This window comes from Ochotona curzoniae, unplaced genomic scaffold (genome assembly GCF_017591425.1).
Source record: "Ochotona curzoniae isolate NIBS_2020 unplaced genomic scaffold, NIBS_Ocur_1.0 contig_2754, whole genome shotgun sequence".
NCBI lineage: Eukaryota > Metazoa > Chordata > Mammalia > Lagomorpha > Ochotonidae > Ochotona > Ochotona curzoniae.
The window spans coordinates 28,834,641-28,852,081 of NW_024465582.1; the positions used below are offsets into that span (position 1 = coordinate 28,834,641).

General features: G+C 40.1%; 1 protein-coding gene across 2 annotated transcripts in view; it reads right to left on the minus strand.

Moving 5' to 3' along the window:
* Positions 1-17,441, minus strand: part of PDE4D (phosphodiesterase 4D) — a 1,371,497-nt gene that overhangs the window by 824,371 nt on the left and 529,685 nt on the right. The window contains exon 1 of one of the 2 annotated variants that reach the window (XM_040977569.1): positions 579-1,217. The exons of the other annotated variant lie outside the window; for it this stretch is intronic. Within the exon in view, the coding sequence (XP_040833503.1) occupies positions 579-1,027 (449 nt within the window). The 5' untranslated portion in view covers positions 1,028-1,217. Of the gene's footprint in view, positions 1-578; positions 1,218-17,441 lie in introns of those variants that run through there. 2 annotated transcript variants of the gene reach the window in all.

Sequence of the window (17,441 nt, forward strand, 5' to 3'; positions counted from 1 at the left end):
CCGACTTGACAAAGGGATCCACGAGTTGTTGGGGCGCGCAGGGGGGGGGGGGGGGGGGGGGAGGGGAGGTGTGCGCTAAGCTACCAACCTGGGACCCAGCAGCTGTCCTACCTTCTTCCCAGACCCCCCATCCACTACCCCTCCTCCAACAAACTGTGGTTAGGTCCATCTCACAGACCCCTCCTCACTTGCTCCCGCCCTGCCCCACCTCCCTTCTTCCTACTCCTCCTACGCCTGGAGCCAGCTGAATTAGGTTTCACTTGCCAGGGTGGGATGGAGTGGGTGGGAAGGGCTGGTGGGGGAAACAGACCACTCAGGAGCGCGCGCGCGAGCACACGCGCGCCTACAGCCCCAGTGAAGCACACCGCACTTTCAGGGCTCCTGACACACACCTGGACCCGTGTCCGCCCCAGTGTGGACAGGCACGTCCCTACCCGCCCTTCCCCAACCCCAAACTACCAGGATAGGATCTGACCCCGGGTCCAGGGTGCCGATGGTCATCAGACCGACTGGGAAAATTGCGAAGAGGGGGAGGTGACCCTTTGCCTGAACCGGGGAAGGGGGCGCCCTCCACTCACCGCCTAAGTCCCTGGAACGACGAGGGCCAGGACATCCTGGATTTCTTCAGGCCGGGTCGGTGGCCGGTCTCCACGGCGTAGGAGGTGCGGTCCATGGCGCGACAGTACAGGTAGCGCTCGGTGTCCGAGTAGCCACGATGCCGGACGCGGCCGGTGGCCCCGCTTGAGGCGTAGCGGCCGCGGGCAGCCCCCGGCGGTGGCGGGGGCGGCGGCAGAGGGGGCGGCGGCGGCGGCTGCAGCGGACCCTGGGGCTGGGGCGAGGGCGGCGGCGGAGGGGGCAGGTGGTGATGGGCATGCAGGAGGCGGAACTGGGACTGCCGGAGCGGGTACTGGTGGTGCTGCTCGTGTCTCCAGAGATGTTTGGGGGCTTTGAGAGTGGCCCCGCCGGCGCCGTCGCTGCCCTCGCCGCTAGCTGCCCGGGCTGGCGCGGTGCTGCCCTCAGCCTCCATCCTGGCTCGCGCTTCCGCGAGCCCTGCTGCCCAGCCCCGGTTCACCTCACCGGCCAGAGCGGCTCCTTGCTGCTGCCGCCGCCGCCGCCGCCGTCGCCAAGCCTCACCACAGAGCCTGGGCTCAGCTTCCACTGGAAGCCACCAGGGGTTCGGGGCTCCGTCAGCAGGAGGGGTCGCAGATGTGACCCGGCTCCTTCACGGCGGCGGTCGTGGCAGAGAGGTGCTCCAGGGCTGCCGGGGCCACCAAGGCTGGGACGCGCGGTGCGCGGCTCGACCACGGGTCCGGCGCGCTCTCCTCCCTCCCTTTCTTCTTCCTTTCCTTCCTCTGGGCGCCGGCGGCGAGAGCAGGAATTGTTTGCAGCTGGAGCCGCGGCAACGTCCGCGGCGTTAGCCTCCTCCGTCCAGGTGCCCCAAAGCCTGATCTCTGAGCGGCTGAAAAGTTGGACAGCTCCCGACTGGCGAGCGGCAGCTCTGACTTTCTCCAAAGCCTCTCCAGCCAGTCAGGAGTCAGACCCGTCTGCCCGAGCCTTCCCCTCCTCGCGCCCGCGCCTCCCTCCCCCACAGCGCCCTGCTGCCCAGGAGACTCGCTCTTCACCTCCACTTGCCTCGCAGCTCTTGGAGAGATGGGCTTTGGTGACTGCTGGCTGGCTCTCACAGGACTGGGGATGTGATCTGGTAAAGTTGCCCAGAATGGTGTGTGTGTGTGCGCGCGTCGCTGAGAAACTACATCTGGGTGAAGATCCGCTATTAAAATGAATCCAGTCTCTTTCCCTACTAGAGGATTCAATAGTGTGTTGATCTTTCCCATAGCAGAGAGAATGTCCAGTGGATCCACTAGAAATTGCTGGTCCAGTTGGATCTGGGAAGGGACGGCAGTCCTTAATTACAGAGCCATGGCTGAGCTCCTTGGCCACAGCTGAGGTTAGCGCACCTGTCGGTGGCAAACCCAGGTCCTGTTGGCGACTGCCTGCAATTCACTTTTCCTGCCACTTCCAGTACAACACAGCTTTATTACCAAAGCGTTTTAAAGCCTCTTGTTCCATTATCAGTCCACAGAAATTAGAATCATATTTGGCACTGAAACCCGAAATCAACTTTTGTTTGTCTCTTTTCCATTAGTATTTTCCTGCAACGTCCAATGTTTTAGGAACCAACAGGATTTCACAGCACTATCTGTTTACGTCTTTTCCCACTCATTAAAAAAAAAAAAAGCACCACATTATTTGGACACCAAGTGTCATTTGCTCACTGTGAAAATAATTCTAGAATTAGTCTTTGAGGCAGTTACGACACTACCACCCAAAATCTAGGATATAATTTATTTAGGACCTACAAGAGCTTGTTTGGCAGTGCAGTTAGTCTGTTCTTTGCACACACACGTTCTTTTCAATGAATATTTTCATTTCATTCATACTGCTGAAGCATCCAGTGTCAGGAGCTGACCCTCAGCACTCTGGGGTGCTGAAAATTCAGTGCTGTCTACACAGTGAATCTCAGTAAGATGCCATTGGGAATATAATATTAATATAAATAGATGCAAACTTAGCTTTTTTGGTTAAAAAAACAGTATGCAAAAACAAGCAAGTGTCCTCTTCTGCAACTGATGACAGTGAAATTCATATTGTGCAGAAAGACCTTTCTTTCCCATTTATGTATGTACATCGGGGTACAGGAACTCTGCTCCTATGCAAGCAGCATTGCAGAATGGCTAGGTGTCAAGAGGAACAAGGGGTCTCTCAGACCCTGCTATAGCTTTTGCAGAGTGAGGTGAAGGCAGTCTCTTACCGGATCACAGACACACAGGTGACTAATGGGGCTGTATATGTTCATGCATAGAATGCCACTGAGGCAGTATCTTTCCAATCATGCAAGGAGAGAAAAAATAAGATTTCTATAGTATAAACTGCTGCTTTCTTTTCACTCATTGCATTGTTAACACTTGGAACTGATTCAAAGATGTACACGGGTTTACTCTTTCTTCTCAAACACTGTCTACCTTTCCCTTCAATTTAACTATAGCAAAATATTTCCATCTGAAACTCTTACGGTGGCCTCTCAATACTAGCAATGGAAATAATTTATTTTATTTTAGAGATAAAAGAAGAAAAAGAGAGATCTACCATCTGTAGTTTTTCTTCCTAGATGCCTGCAATATTCAGGAGTGGGTCAGAGCAAAGTTAGGACGGGAGCTCACTATTCTTTTTCTTCCTATGGGTGGTGGGAACTCAGCTACCTGAACCATCATTTGCTGCTTTCAGGAGTGCCCATTAGCAGAAAGTCAGAAGTGGCTTTAAATGCAGGCACTCCGTGTGTTCAAGACACCCTGAGTGGTGTCTTAACCACGGGACAAAATATCCATTCCTACGAATACTTTATGATCTTCCTTCCAAATTCAATAGAGTAATTCAAGCCTTACTTGCCTATCTTGGACAGTTTGTACCTATCTTTAATACATGAAGATTTTCTTATGTCTCTACTTTCTATTATAATTTTTTTGAAAACAAACAAAGATAGCTTCTTTTCAAACTAGTTTTTATTAGTTTTTATTATGTAAATAAAACCCAGGGGTATTTTAAAGTATAAAGCAGAAAATCACTTCATATGTTACCAACTTTTTGGGTTTTCAATGTCCTTTTAATTCCAAAAGATGGTTAGCAGGAGCACTTTGTCACGTGGCCTCTTAGCCTAGGAGTTCCAGTTCACCACTTGTTAGTCTTATGGACTTAATTAAATGATTTTCCCATCCCTGTCATTTATATGCAAGATAGCATCATTATTACCAGTCACTTATAACCCTATGCTTTTTTTAATGAAATAATAGTTAATTCATTTCATAGAGCAAATGCTTTTTTCTTTTTTTAAAAAAGTAATGTTGATGATTTATACCAGACTTTCAGGCTTCCCAAATACTATCTTATTTAGTAGTTGCCAACTTTAGCTGCACTACGGAGACATCACGTGAGAGCTTTAAAAATTTCAGATGTTACTGATTCCCAGACCAGTTACATCCAAATCTGAAGTTATCTGAATCACCTTGCCTGACAACAGAGTGAGGTGATAGTGGTTCCTTAAAGCAGAATAGACCTTGGGGCTTTATACATTTACCAGGTCTTCCAGGTGATTCTGGTGTAGTGCTCAGCCCACACAAATGAAACCAAGTGTTTTTGGTGGAGAAGCCAGAACACAGCAGTTAAATGACCCTCACCAGGCAACCTCATATTATCAATCACTAGTGTTCTAGTGTTACTCCCACATGATTTATGTTGTTGTAAATATTAAATAAAATAGTATGTGAATAGCACTTTCCAGGATGTCAAAAGCTAAATGAACTCACCTGTAGGAACAGTAAAGACTGATGGTTTGGGGAAGTGAAGTAAGAGTGCTTGAAAAGGAGGACCTTGGGTCAAGTGGGTCTCGATTGGCAGAGATAGAGGATATTTTTTGTTTTCATATGGATTCACATTGTTAGATTTTAAGTTTAACTAGACTCAATATTCTTTTATAATTTCTTGGAAAGATTATAATACCTTATTGGAGGGATAAGTTATTCTGTATGTAAACAATGTGTGACTGGAAGATAAGCATGTATTCTAATGAAAATAATTCTCCCTAGAACACATGTTTACATGTTATTACAAAGGCACAAGCTATGCATACACGCTTGCAGCTGCAAATTGGTTCTATTATTGAAGTGACTACAAAATCATGAGCCATGAAAAAGTCAGTAGCATTACACTTAAAATGAATGACAGTCACCAAGTATCCTTCAGAAGATGTCACAGAAATTTCAAGGTGACTGAAGGTGAGATAGGCAGAGTGATAGCTCAGATGTTAAGAATCCTTTCTAACTGATTTTAAAACAGAACGTCTAAATTTTTAGGAGGGTCAATAGCTACAATAAAACAAACCAATCAGTATACATTGAAATGTCACTCTCAGTCTCAAAAATGAAACAAATTATAAGGAGCTTGTTGCTATAAAATTAGGTCCAGTTCCCAAAGGAGTTATTCAGGTGATATAATCATATACTTTGAGATGCTGCAAAGTAATGTGGTTGGTTCTGATAAAGCAAACTGCATGCATGATTTATATATTAAAGAAAATATAAATTTAAAAAATGTTTCTTATTTTAAATCCCCTATAATAAATTGGACTATATATTGTACCCAATGGATTTCTTGAAATACAATAATATCATAACAGAAACTCTACTGAAAGTCATAGGGACCACTGTTTATCTAAAGTTAGATACTCATTCAATGTGAAAGCCTGGATGGAGCCTTGATCAAACTGCATCCAAAATGCGTGATCTCAACTGATGACAAAGAGGATAAATTAAGCCCTCTTGAGAGCAAAATGTCAATGGATGAGTGATTTAATAATATCTGTGGACGGGGTTTAATGTTCCAGATAATATTATTTTAGCTTTCTAAAATACTTTTGTATTAAATAACCAATTGAAATTATTGGAATAACTACAGTGCTCACACAAAGGATGCCTTCTGAAAGAGATAGGAGCACTTATAGTTGAAGATTGATGAACTATTTTAATAGTTACAACTCCTATTCATCACAAATAATGGAGACAATAAACAGATAAATCTAACTAGAAGAAAATATTGCAACCCATGAAACTATCAATACACTATTTCAAAATAAACATTCCTATAAATCAGTAAGAAAACACAGAAAAGTCATTTTTAATAAATGAAGCCTACTCAAAATGATCATGGAAAACGCTACTGGGCAAAATCTATTCAAAAATTACAAAGTTTTTAAACACTTTTAAACTCTTTTTCCTGGACTTTTATAAAGTACCTTTTTGTGAAAAGACCAAAAGAAAGCAGCATAATGATCAGATGTATGAAAACTGATTAATTTCCATGGGAACCAAAGGGATGCAGTACAGATCACAGCAAAAGGGCATTTTATGTCCATTATGTCAGCAAAGCATAGGAATCATGATGATGTCATGAGTTGAAAAAGATGTGGATCAATGGGAATTCACATACACACTGCTTCAGGCAATACAATTTATTACTATAATCATACATTTTGATTCACATTCATACACAGTATGGGAAATACATTATAAGCAAACACAGACACACATGTACTCAAGTGCCAGAGTGTCCATGGCAGAGTTGTGTATTTTCAAGAAAAAAAAAATTACCAGGAAAAAATATTAACACAAATATTACATAACTACAAATATGACTATACAAAACAACCTGGATGAATCTTAAAAACTCCATATCAAGGAGTAGGCCTAAAGGAATGTTACTTTAGCCCAAATCCCATATCGTGGGACTAAGTTCAAACCCCACCTCTGCTCCTGATCCAGCTACCTGCTAATGTGCTCCCAGGCAAGCAACAGGTGATAGCTCAAGTACTTGAGTCACTTCTACCCTTACAGAGACCCAGATGTGGTATCTGGCTGCTAGCTTTGAACTAGCACAGCATTGGCTATTGTCTTGACTTTTAACTAACTAAACAAACAAAACTTAGAAGAAAATATATCCACCTGGTTGACAACAAGGAAAGTGACAAAAGATAAGCATGTCTTACAAAGCTCCAAAACAAAAACAGATAGGAAAGCAAACAAACAAAACAACCTCAAGAAAAATAAAATAGTATCTTCCAGTGCACTAATTCTCAACAAGCAAGCTTGTTAAAATGCAAATTCTGACTCCAAAGGTCTGGGCAGGGCTGAAGTTCAATACTTTTAATAAGCTCCCAAGTGATGTCAATGCTACAGGTCTGCTGATCATGCTGAAGAACAGGGTTTCAGAGGATATATACATAAGTGAGTTTTAGATATAAATCATTTATACATTTCAAAATAACAAAGCAAGTTTGACAGTTCCCAACACATTGACATGATAAATGTTTGAGGTGATAGAAATACTAACTACTCTGATTTGATTACACATTGTGTGCACGTATAAAGTTAGCACACTGAATCACATATATATGCATAAATATTATATATCGACAAGAAGAAAAGCTCCCAGATGACATTGAGACTAGAGGTCGGTGGGTCATTCTGAGAGGAAAGGTTTTAGAGGATGAGCGGATGTGCAATTGTTTTCATTAAAAAAAAATATTTATTTATTGGAATGGCAGAGTGACACAGAGATTTTCCATCTCCTGTGTCACATCCCAAATATATATAGCAGCTCTGACTCAGAAAAGCTGAAAACAAGAGTCCAAACTTCTTCTTGGTGGGTAGCAGTGACCCAAGCACTGGCCCATTTTCTATTGGCTTCTTAGATACTTCGGCAGGAAGCTGGGTTGGAAGTGAAGCAACCTGTTGCACAACTCCCACCCTGTTTATTTTAAAAGTGTTTAAAAACGGACAGATTACACAATTGATAACATCTAGATGGTTGTTTTCTGCTGGGTGGGAATGTTTAAAAATTATGAATGGAATTAAGAGGCTCAAAGGCAGAAGCAATACATTGATAATTGTATAGTTCAAAACGATACGCTTTAGGGGCTCACACAGTGGGTATGAACCACTGCCTGTGTCACCAGAGTCTCAAATGAGTGCCAGTTCTAGTCCCTGTTGTTCTAGTTCTGTTCCAACTAACACACCTGGGAAGCCAGCAGAAGATGACCCAAATATTCAAGCTCCTGCCACCCAGATGAGAGATGTTGATGAAATCTCCTGGCTTTAGGCTGGCCCAGCTCTGGCTGTTCTAGCCATCTTGGTGTGAATCAGTAGATGAATTACATCTCTCTCACCATCTCACCTTATCACTCCATAAATTGTATGTTAGATGAATTAGTAAAACTTCTTAAAAGTTAAGTGCTGTGGATCTCACATGCATTTTGCACAGAATCTTTCACATTTCCTGAATAGTGCCTGTATAATAAAATTCGTAGGGGCAATAAACTCGCCCACAGGGCCAAGGGACCATACGGTCATCAACAGAAGAGAGAAATATGAACAAGAGAGAAAGTATTGAGTAGAATGTCTCCAGATGAGATTAGGCATGTTTAGGGTGGTGTGTCCACAGAAGAGTGGAATATCTTTACAAGAAAAAACTGTAAGTCATTTGTAGATACTCTGGATTTGTAAACTTCCCAAATTAAATCTCTGCCCCAACTTTTAAAACTGTGGTTACATTTAAAAAAAAAATGTAGGGAGCATAGATGCAATTCTGAGCTAGAAAAAAATCATTACCAACTTCTTCCAAAGAAAAGTCATCTTCCTCTCAAAGTTCATTTTTTTTTTAAATGAACACTGAATGAAAAAAAGAAGGTTTTCTGTGCTTCACGCTTGGACTCAGATTCCCCCCCTCCCCCATTCCAGCACATACATTTCCCAATCTGTCTACCATTTACAATCACTACATCCTCAGAAAGTTTCTTTTCTAGCATCAGAAGGGGGTTTCCTTTGTTTAATATCTTCCTTTAAATACACTAGTCCTTATCATCTACCATTGTAGATGATACCAAAACAGCAAGGGGTTGGTGGTAACTAATAAAATCTCAGGACACTTACTCAAGTATCAAGAAGTGAGGTTAGCAAGGAGAACACTGATATACTTTCAGGAAAAAAAATAGATAGTGACAGAGAAAGTTGTCTACTGTCTGATTATTATCCTAAGTTCTCCAAATTCTTCTATTGAATAGAATGCTTCCATGAATATCTGAATGCAACAGCAATCTGAATGTATAATTGTTTTAAGAGGCAAAGATATAAAACAGAGAGGACAGGCTATCTAAATTCTGTGATAACTAATACTTATCGTTTTACAATGAGCCAGGAATTGGTCTAACAGTTTTTTAAGAATTGGTGTCTAATTATTTTCATTGTTCAGGTAAGGAGGCTAGGCATGGTGAAAATGGTACTTGTCTAAGAGCATATGATTAGTACAGATTAAGCCAGACTTAATTCAGACAACCAGTTCCAGAGCCCATTCTCTAGGCCAACCCATCCCCTACACTTTTCTGCAGTCCCAGAATAAGAGATGCATATATGTGTATCCATGGACATTGTCAAGCTTTTCATGAATGAAACAGAGTGTTCTGTTTAAATAACACTGTATATTGTTGCTGATGTTTTGTTGGGGCTTTTAACTGACCAGGACTTTACTCAGTTAGCTCTACCCTCAGACCAGAGAAGGTCGCCCCAAGAAGCCACTGAACTTATCTGGACAATAAGATGCTGGACTCTATGCTAGGTATATGCTTGCAATGAAGGAATCTCAAGTGAACTTGAACTGTGGTTATGCAGTAAGGTGGAGGAATCCACTATGGAGGGAGGGTTGTGGGAGGGGTGGGGGGAATCCCAGTGCCTATAAAACCATTTCACATAATACAATGTTATTAACAATAAAAAACAAAACACAAACAACAACAACCACAACAACAAAAAAGAATGAATGAAATGAACAGGCAAAACTTCTTTGAATTCCTAGAACTTGTTTGTCTGGACAAGTCTGTTAATTTTGTTAAGTCTCTGATTCCTTATCTGCAGAACAGATTATGTGTAAGAACAAGGAGCCTATAGTCTACTTTCCACACTCAGTAAGAATTTTCTGCTTTTATTAACACTAAAGGAAATTGGAAACATAAACCCAAGTCCATCTTGGCAAAGATTTTCTGCAAAATATTATGCTATGCCATGTGCATAATCTATGTACAAACTAAATCAGGTGTTTTCTTTTTCTCTCTTCCTTCCCCTGGAATCATAGGCTATTTCATGGAAATACATTGAAAATAATTCCAGGTGCCCAAGCTAGAAACCTTAAAATGACAGGATACAGAGAGATTTTGTCCCATTTTGCAAAACTAAAATGGTTTTACAATTAGTACTCCAAATGTCTGTATTGCCTCCAAGAGTTTTGTGAATAATTTTAGATAATTATCAAAGGCTATCCATTCCAATTCCTCTTATTATTTTAACTATTTTAACTGAAAGATGAAAACATCTGTCTCACTATTTTGAATGGCATTTCCTCAAGTGACAAATGCATTCTACTTTTCAGTAGCATCACAGTTTTCCATTAAATTCTGCAGTAAACAAAGCTTCCAAGAGGCTCCGGGCATTGATGGAAGCTGAGTTGCTTAATCTGTCCTCAAAGAATTCATGTTCCACAAAGACGGGTAGTGAGGCTCAGTAACTGGGGCACAAACTAACTCAGAGCATAGCCCGGTTAGGCACTCCTTTATAAATGCATTATTTTTAAGAACATAGTACCTATTTCTTTTTTTAAACACTGAGGAAAGACAGTGTCTATTTTGATGGGATTATCCAATTCCCATATAACATGAGTAGAATAGAGGAAAACAAGAAGTTTAGAACAGGGGGGACAAGTGGGGGTTAGCCTTTGACATTGTGGCTAAGAAGCTGCTTGGTGGTGTCTGCGTTTTCTGCCCCATTTCCCAATTTCAGCTTCCTTCCACAGTCAACCCAGAGAGGCAGCAGGTGACAGGTCTCTGTTTCACTTGGGCGAGGTCTCCATGGTGTTCTCGCCTCCTGACTTTGTGGCGTTGTGGATTCCAGAAATGGCCCAGCCCTGACTGTCAAGAACATTTGGCAAATGAGGCAGTAAATGGGGAATATCACTTCTCTGTCTTTTTTCTCTTTGCCTTTCAAATAAACAAAAATAAAATAAAACTTTTTAAATAGGTAAAAATATGCAAAATTTATGGTTCAAGGCACGCTCTTGAACATGTTAGCTATTAACATTTTTTGGATTGTGTAACATTTTGGATACAATGGTACATGATTTTATTTATTATACTGAATGTAGTTTTGACACAGTATTTGGAAGGAGATGGCAAAGAACCATTATTCTCCTCAGCGTGACACTACCATTCGAAAATAAATGGAAGATCCATGGTCTAATATTACTAGTGCTGAGTAATTTTCCCCCTGGCTCAGTGCATGGCAAACAGCATATTTTCTTCATGCATAAATAATAGAAATTTCATCTTTTGAACACACTGAATTGTTTGGAATGCTTTGTGGAGTGTGCCAAAAGTAGTTCTAGGTTTATCTGCAAGTAACTTTGGAGTAGATTCAAAGATGTAGACCAACTAGCCACTTACAAACCACAGATTGGGCTGATTGATCCAGCACTTCTTTGACAATAGTCAAGTAATCCATAAACACTGGAACTGTTCAGTTGTAGCAGCAGATTCAGTAGTTTTTTGTTTTGTTTTGTTTTGCAGTTAAATATTAGCTTGTATCCCTGTAGGCCATTCATTGTGGTTTTTAAGAGAATGGACACTACAGACAGAAAGCCCTGAGTTTCATTTCTACTTTGGAGATTTTCTGTCCATCCTGACTGATGGAAGATAGGTTCCATTAGACTGTCAGTTTTCACACTATTGAAGATTACAATAGAAACAGCTTTGCAAAGGTACTGATGGATTAAGCTAGATAAGAGATGTGAAATGTTATAAGTAAGTATATTAATATAATAGCATAGTATAAATAGAAAATGTATATAAGCACATTATTTTGTTAAATATAATATATAAAGATAAAAGCATCTATATCTTAAAAGCAGAACTCGTTATACCTTAATCTCCCTTATCTCCTTTGTGTTTCTACCTTAATTTCCACTCCATTGGCATTTCCTAGCACTTGGAGAAGGAACAAAACAGATGTTTAGTGAGGACCCCAGAAGATAGCAATGAGCTTTTCACCTATGCAATGGCCATTGTTACCCATGGCCAGATGATTTTATTGTTGTATAGCACCCACTCTTGATGTTATTCTCTAATGGCATCCCAGCTGCTCCACTTGTCCAGCTTCTCACTAATGCATCCCTTAAGGGATACCAAGTGATACTCCAGTACCCAGATTCATGTTTGACACATGGGAGCTCGTGGATGATGTTCTGGGCTCTTCGCCTTGCAAGCATTTGGGGAGTGAACCAGTGAATGGAAGATCTTCCTCTCTGTCTTACCTGATTTCAAATGAATCTTAAAAACAAATAAAAATTCAAAAACTATTTATAATTTCTACTTCAAAGTGAGGACAAACCATCCTAACCAACTGCTTCAGATTCACATTGGAAATTCCTACCTTGAATTTCTGGCCAAAATGTTAGTACCTTCAAAGCCTTTTTACTGAGTCAGGTTTTTATTTTTAATCTCAATTCGGTTTTTTATAGGATCCTGGTAGGGAAGCTACTTAGTATCACAAGTAGGAAAAAAATAGTTAACTGATTAGTATTTGAAGCCACCCTATTAATATATAATTAAAACACCATAGATGACACTAAAGCAGGAACAAATTATGGCTATGGAACAAATCTAGCTCACCACCTGTTTTTGTGAAGTTTCACTGAAACCCAGTCAAACCAATCTAGTGACATGTTGCCTACTGAACATGCAACCTTCATGCTACAATGGCTGAGGTGAGGAGTTGTGGCAAGAGACTACACACCCTGAAGTCAAAGATGTTTGCTAGACAGATCTTCACAGGAGTGGGCTAATGGATGAGAGAACACTAGATGACAGAAACTGAATGATCAGCAAGGCAGCATCCCTAATATGCTTTCTCTAGGAGAACACATTCCCTGATGTGTTTGTGCATGCAGGCTTTCACTGCGTGGAAAGGCACCTTGTGACACTCAGGGCAGCAAAGGGCATGAGAGGCTATAGGATGTCAGGGCTGAATCCACCTGAGATTGCTCAGCACTCAGGAAACTTTTCTCCCACATTTCCTTTGCTGCACTGTTTTTCTCGTAACTCAAATGTCTCTAATGACCTCACTCATGTGTTTCTATTAGACGGTCCTCTTGCAAAGCTCAAAGCCTTCCCACTTTTAAACCAACCTCTCTTTAAAAGCATCAAGGGACCTTAATTATTGTCTACACTTAACTGAAACTGATATGCATGCAATGCTTTAACTCTTAAAAGCATTGCATGCATATCAGTTTCAGTTAAAAGAACTTGAATTTCTTTATGCTTTTTCTTGGCACAGAAGAATTAAAAACAATGATTTTGGAGAATTTGAAGAAAGCAGATCTAGTTCAGATAAACATTTCCAGTTGCTAATATCACACTATATGACACCTTAATTCTGAAGGTAATCTATCATAATACTCATTAATCGAAAGGACAAATAAGTTGTTCGCTAGTATAAGGCGAGCTATGAAATAAAAGAAAGTCAAAAAACTTAAAGCTAAAGGATTGCCGTTAGAAATGCTGCATACAAATATTGGTGACTGGTGAAAACAAATGGAAGCGACATGTATCAACGTCATCATCTACTGAAATCGTGCCTCTGATAAGTACTGTAACTTGTACTGAGAACTTAATCTTTCTTGTAACTTTTATCATGATCACTCCTAATATCTTTAAGAGATTTTTCCAAAAATAAATTTTTTTGGAAAGGCAGATTTACACAGAGGAGAGACAGAAAGATCTTCCATCCTATGGTTCACTCCCAAGTGGCCACAGTGGCTGGAACTGAGCAAATTTGAAGCCAGGAGCCAGAAGCTTCTTCCAGGTCTCCCACATGGGTGCAGGGTCCCAAGGTTTTGGATCATCCTCGACTGCTTTCCCAAGTCACAAACAGGGAGCTGGAACGGAAGTAGAGCATCCGGGATCTGAACCAGTGCCCACAGTGGATCCTGGTACATGCAAGGCAAGAACTTTAGCCATGAGGCTACCATGTTGGGCTCGTTCCTAATATCTTAATGGTCAGCTAGAACCTAACAGTTGTCTCCAGGTTTTCTCACATGTTCATCCTGTCATTATTACCAAAATAACATAAAGAATTATATATTTTATCCACTATGGACTATATCTCAGGAATTATGAACCAATAATTGGAGTCCATAATCTGATAAATCTCTGGGAAGTGGAAAATATTACTTTAAATGGTAATTGTTTCTACAAAACCAGCATGTACAACAACAATAACTACAAAGATGCTCCGATGTATTCCCTAGAGCTGGTCTTTTAGCTAAATGAGAAAGATTAAGATAATTGAGAATTCTACATCTACTTTCAAAGGCTAATGATAAAAGGAATCTTGGAAATTTAATTGAGAATTAGTTAAATCCATGAGGGGAAAAATAATCATTAGAGCACATCTGTATATAGTGCAAGTTAGCAGCTTAAGTCTTTTTTTTTTTCCTGGATTTCTTTTTTATCTACATGTATTACCATGCTCGCTATTTTACATTGTATTTTCTCATTAGGTCACATTTGGGCCTTATGTGCATCAAGGCTCTGAAGTGATTAACACACTCACAAATCCAGTTAAATAAACAAGAACTGTCAAGCGAACAAGTTGAATTAGGCACACATCTAGCACTGTCTCCACTCTTTGATTTCTGGTCCTCAAACATTTCTAAATCTTATCAGTACTTCCTTAGCAGCCATCACTTTTCTTTCAACCTTTATTTCCAAAAGTATGGTGCCAGTCTTCACGAATGCTCTCCTGGATTATTGTGACAGTCTCTAATTTAGTATTATTCAAAATGTGATGAAGATCGCCTCCATCAGCCTCCCACTGGGTCTTGTGAAGGTGAAGATTATGGGCTTTCTGCATGCTTCCTGAATCCATCTCTGGAGGAAGACCTGGGGATTTGCCCTTTTCACAAGCTCCCTGAGAGAATTCTTGAGCACATTAAAATTAAGCACCAATGTTTTGACTACTTTCTTCCTTTCTTGTCTCTCCCTATTTTCAGGAAACTGTACACATTTCCATCAGCTTAGTCATTTCGGCAGGCTATCCTTGTCCTAGCCCCGCTCCTCAGAAAACCTTCAATGATTCCCCATTATCTTTCAGAATGAAGTCCAACTGTTTTGACAATCATACCATCAGCATTTCTTTGGGGTGTTGACAGAACATGGCCCAGAATCATTTGTTCAAATTTACCCATCTTGCAAAGGTGACAAACTCATTCCTACTTTTATGCACACAACCCTATATCTGAATGTTCATTAATCTACACCCAGCTGAGAACACACTCTACTCACTTGATTCTAAACACAAAGCAAGGTCAAGTTTTTCCATGTTGCCTTGTGCAATCTTTCCTTCTTATAAGTTTGTATCACTTCCTGTTCATACTATTTATATGGTATTTTATCATGTACCACTTGTGCTGCCTCTTGAACTATCATTTAATTTTTTGTATGAGTCTGAACATCTCATTTTTGTTATTTTGATTGCTAAGTTCCTGAGGGAAAGAACATTGTGCATCCAATTCTGCTTCTAGCACACCTGTGCACACTGAGTATTTCTGAAATGAGTAAATGAACAAAAGCTTTAACCAATTCTCCATTGTTTTAATCAAACATTTGGTCAATATGGTTGTTTTTGAGTTGCACATATTCTGCTTCAACAGATTCCCATACTTATGAATTTAAATCTCACATTTTCATATGCCCAATAACTATAAGTACATTCATGAGCACCAGCTGTTCCCATATGAGAGAAAACATCAGTAACAAGAGGATCAGCTACTCTGGTCTTGGATTTGGATTCAGTCTTGTTTGCTGATTTAACTGGAAGAGGAGCTTGGAGTTCAGAGCACCACTCTGCTCATAGGTTATGTACTCATGTCATCACAAAATGCCAAATTCACTGGTCACTGCTCTCAATACCCTTAAAAAGATGCTAGCATAAAACCAATCTGAGTTTAATGAATCCCAGTTGAGTTGTGTGAATCCTAGTTGGATTTTCAAGTAAGCACTTTTATCCATGATACATACAACCTCACAAATGAAAGGATTTCATGTACACAGCGTCAAAAGTTACAATGCCGTAGAACATCTGGGGAGGACTAAGGTCCATACCACAGTTTTCCAGGGATTTGACAGTGAATTAAATGAGGGATTAGCACTTGAAGTGTATTCATTTAAATGCTGGCTTATTTGCCTACCCAAATCTAGTGTCCACAACAATAAACAATTTGAAACAGTTATAGCTATCATGATAAGAATACTTTAGACATAAACTACACATTTTAAGTCTGAATGGACTTCTGATCTATAATCCTATTATGCATCAGTTAATTGTTGATTTTATTATTAATCAGATTATAGTAAATCAATTATGATTATAACTTATTATATGATGAATTTGTAGATATCGGAAATAATGTACAATGAATTAGTTTCTATGGTCAAAATTTACACTTAATTTGTATTTGAATGGTAAATTCATTTTGCATCAATTTAAATGATCTAAAGCTTTGTAAAACTGATATTAGTATTTAAATTTTCAGAGTGGTCATTTTTTAAGCAATAAAGCACAAAGTGTAATACAAAGTTACAAAATTACAAAATTCAAACTCAACTCTATCCTATGCTCACAAGACCAGGAATATTGCATCATATCTGTGAGTTTTATTTTCCTAAGACATACAAAAAGTAAGAAAAATTTCTATGTCAAAGAATTCATCTAAGAGCATACAAATGAAACAAACATTGAATGTGCCATTTAGTCGCTTGTTATCTGCTCAATGAGAGAAGAACCAGGTATATAATTGATACTCAAAAATAATTTGTTGAGTGAATATCATTAGCCCAGTTTTCTGATCCAAAAAATGGCAAAGTTGCTTTTTTCTTTATTTGAATGTAACATCTAAAAGCTTGAGGAAGGCACTTCCTGGAAAATATTCTCATGGCTTTGTGCTCAGATAGGGCCAAGACAAGAGTGTATTTGCTGATGGGATATGCTTACTACCAATAAATCATAAGTTATCATGATTGATATGTTTGTTACGTAGTAGTCTGACAATATCAAAAACATTGGGGCATGCTCTCCTGCTGAACCAGAAAGACCAGTTAATTCTGTGCTTAGTCAGTGACCCCTGTGGCCTGAAGAGCAGTCTAGGATTGTTGAGTTCTAGGATTTTAGGCCTCTTGTGGTTTTTAATCATTAAAACTAACATGGAAAGCTACAGGAATTGCATTGTTCATATAATGAGCAAGTAATTATGGAGCACCCAACTGTCAGAAAGTGTTGTAGTTACTGGGGATATAACCAAAGCCGTCAAAGCTGCTAGAACAAGCACTCCAGAAAGAAGGTAATGAAGGGTGTTACAACAAGAATTGAAATAATGGATGTGTTACCAGGGGACCTAAGGTTGCTTTAGACTGAGTTGCCAAGGAAGACTTCCCTGAGCAAGTGACCTCTAAAATGAAAACTGAATGACATGGAGGAATGAGGAGTATAAACATGAGAGGAGATATCATCTGGGGAACTAGTCTTTTAATACAGCAATTGTGAGCACTCCCTGGCCACTTTGAATGATCAGAAAGGCACTACAGGTCGGAGGAAATCAAGCCAACCAACATGCAAGGGAACAGGGATTCCATTTTTTTTCCCCCTCATTGTTCTATGGAAAGTATTGGACAAGATGATTGCCAGCAGCTGTTTTCTAAAAACAAACAAAAACTCTATGATCAAGGTGGTTCCATGAAT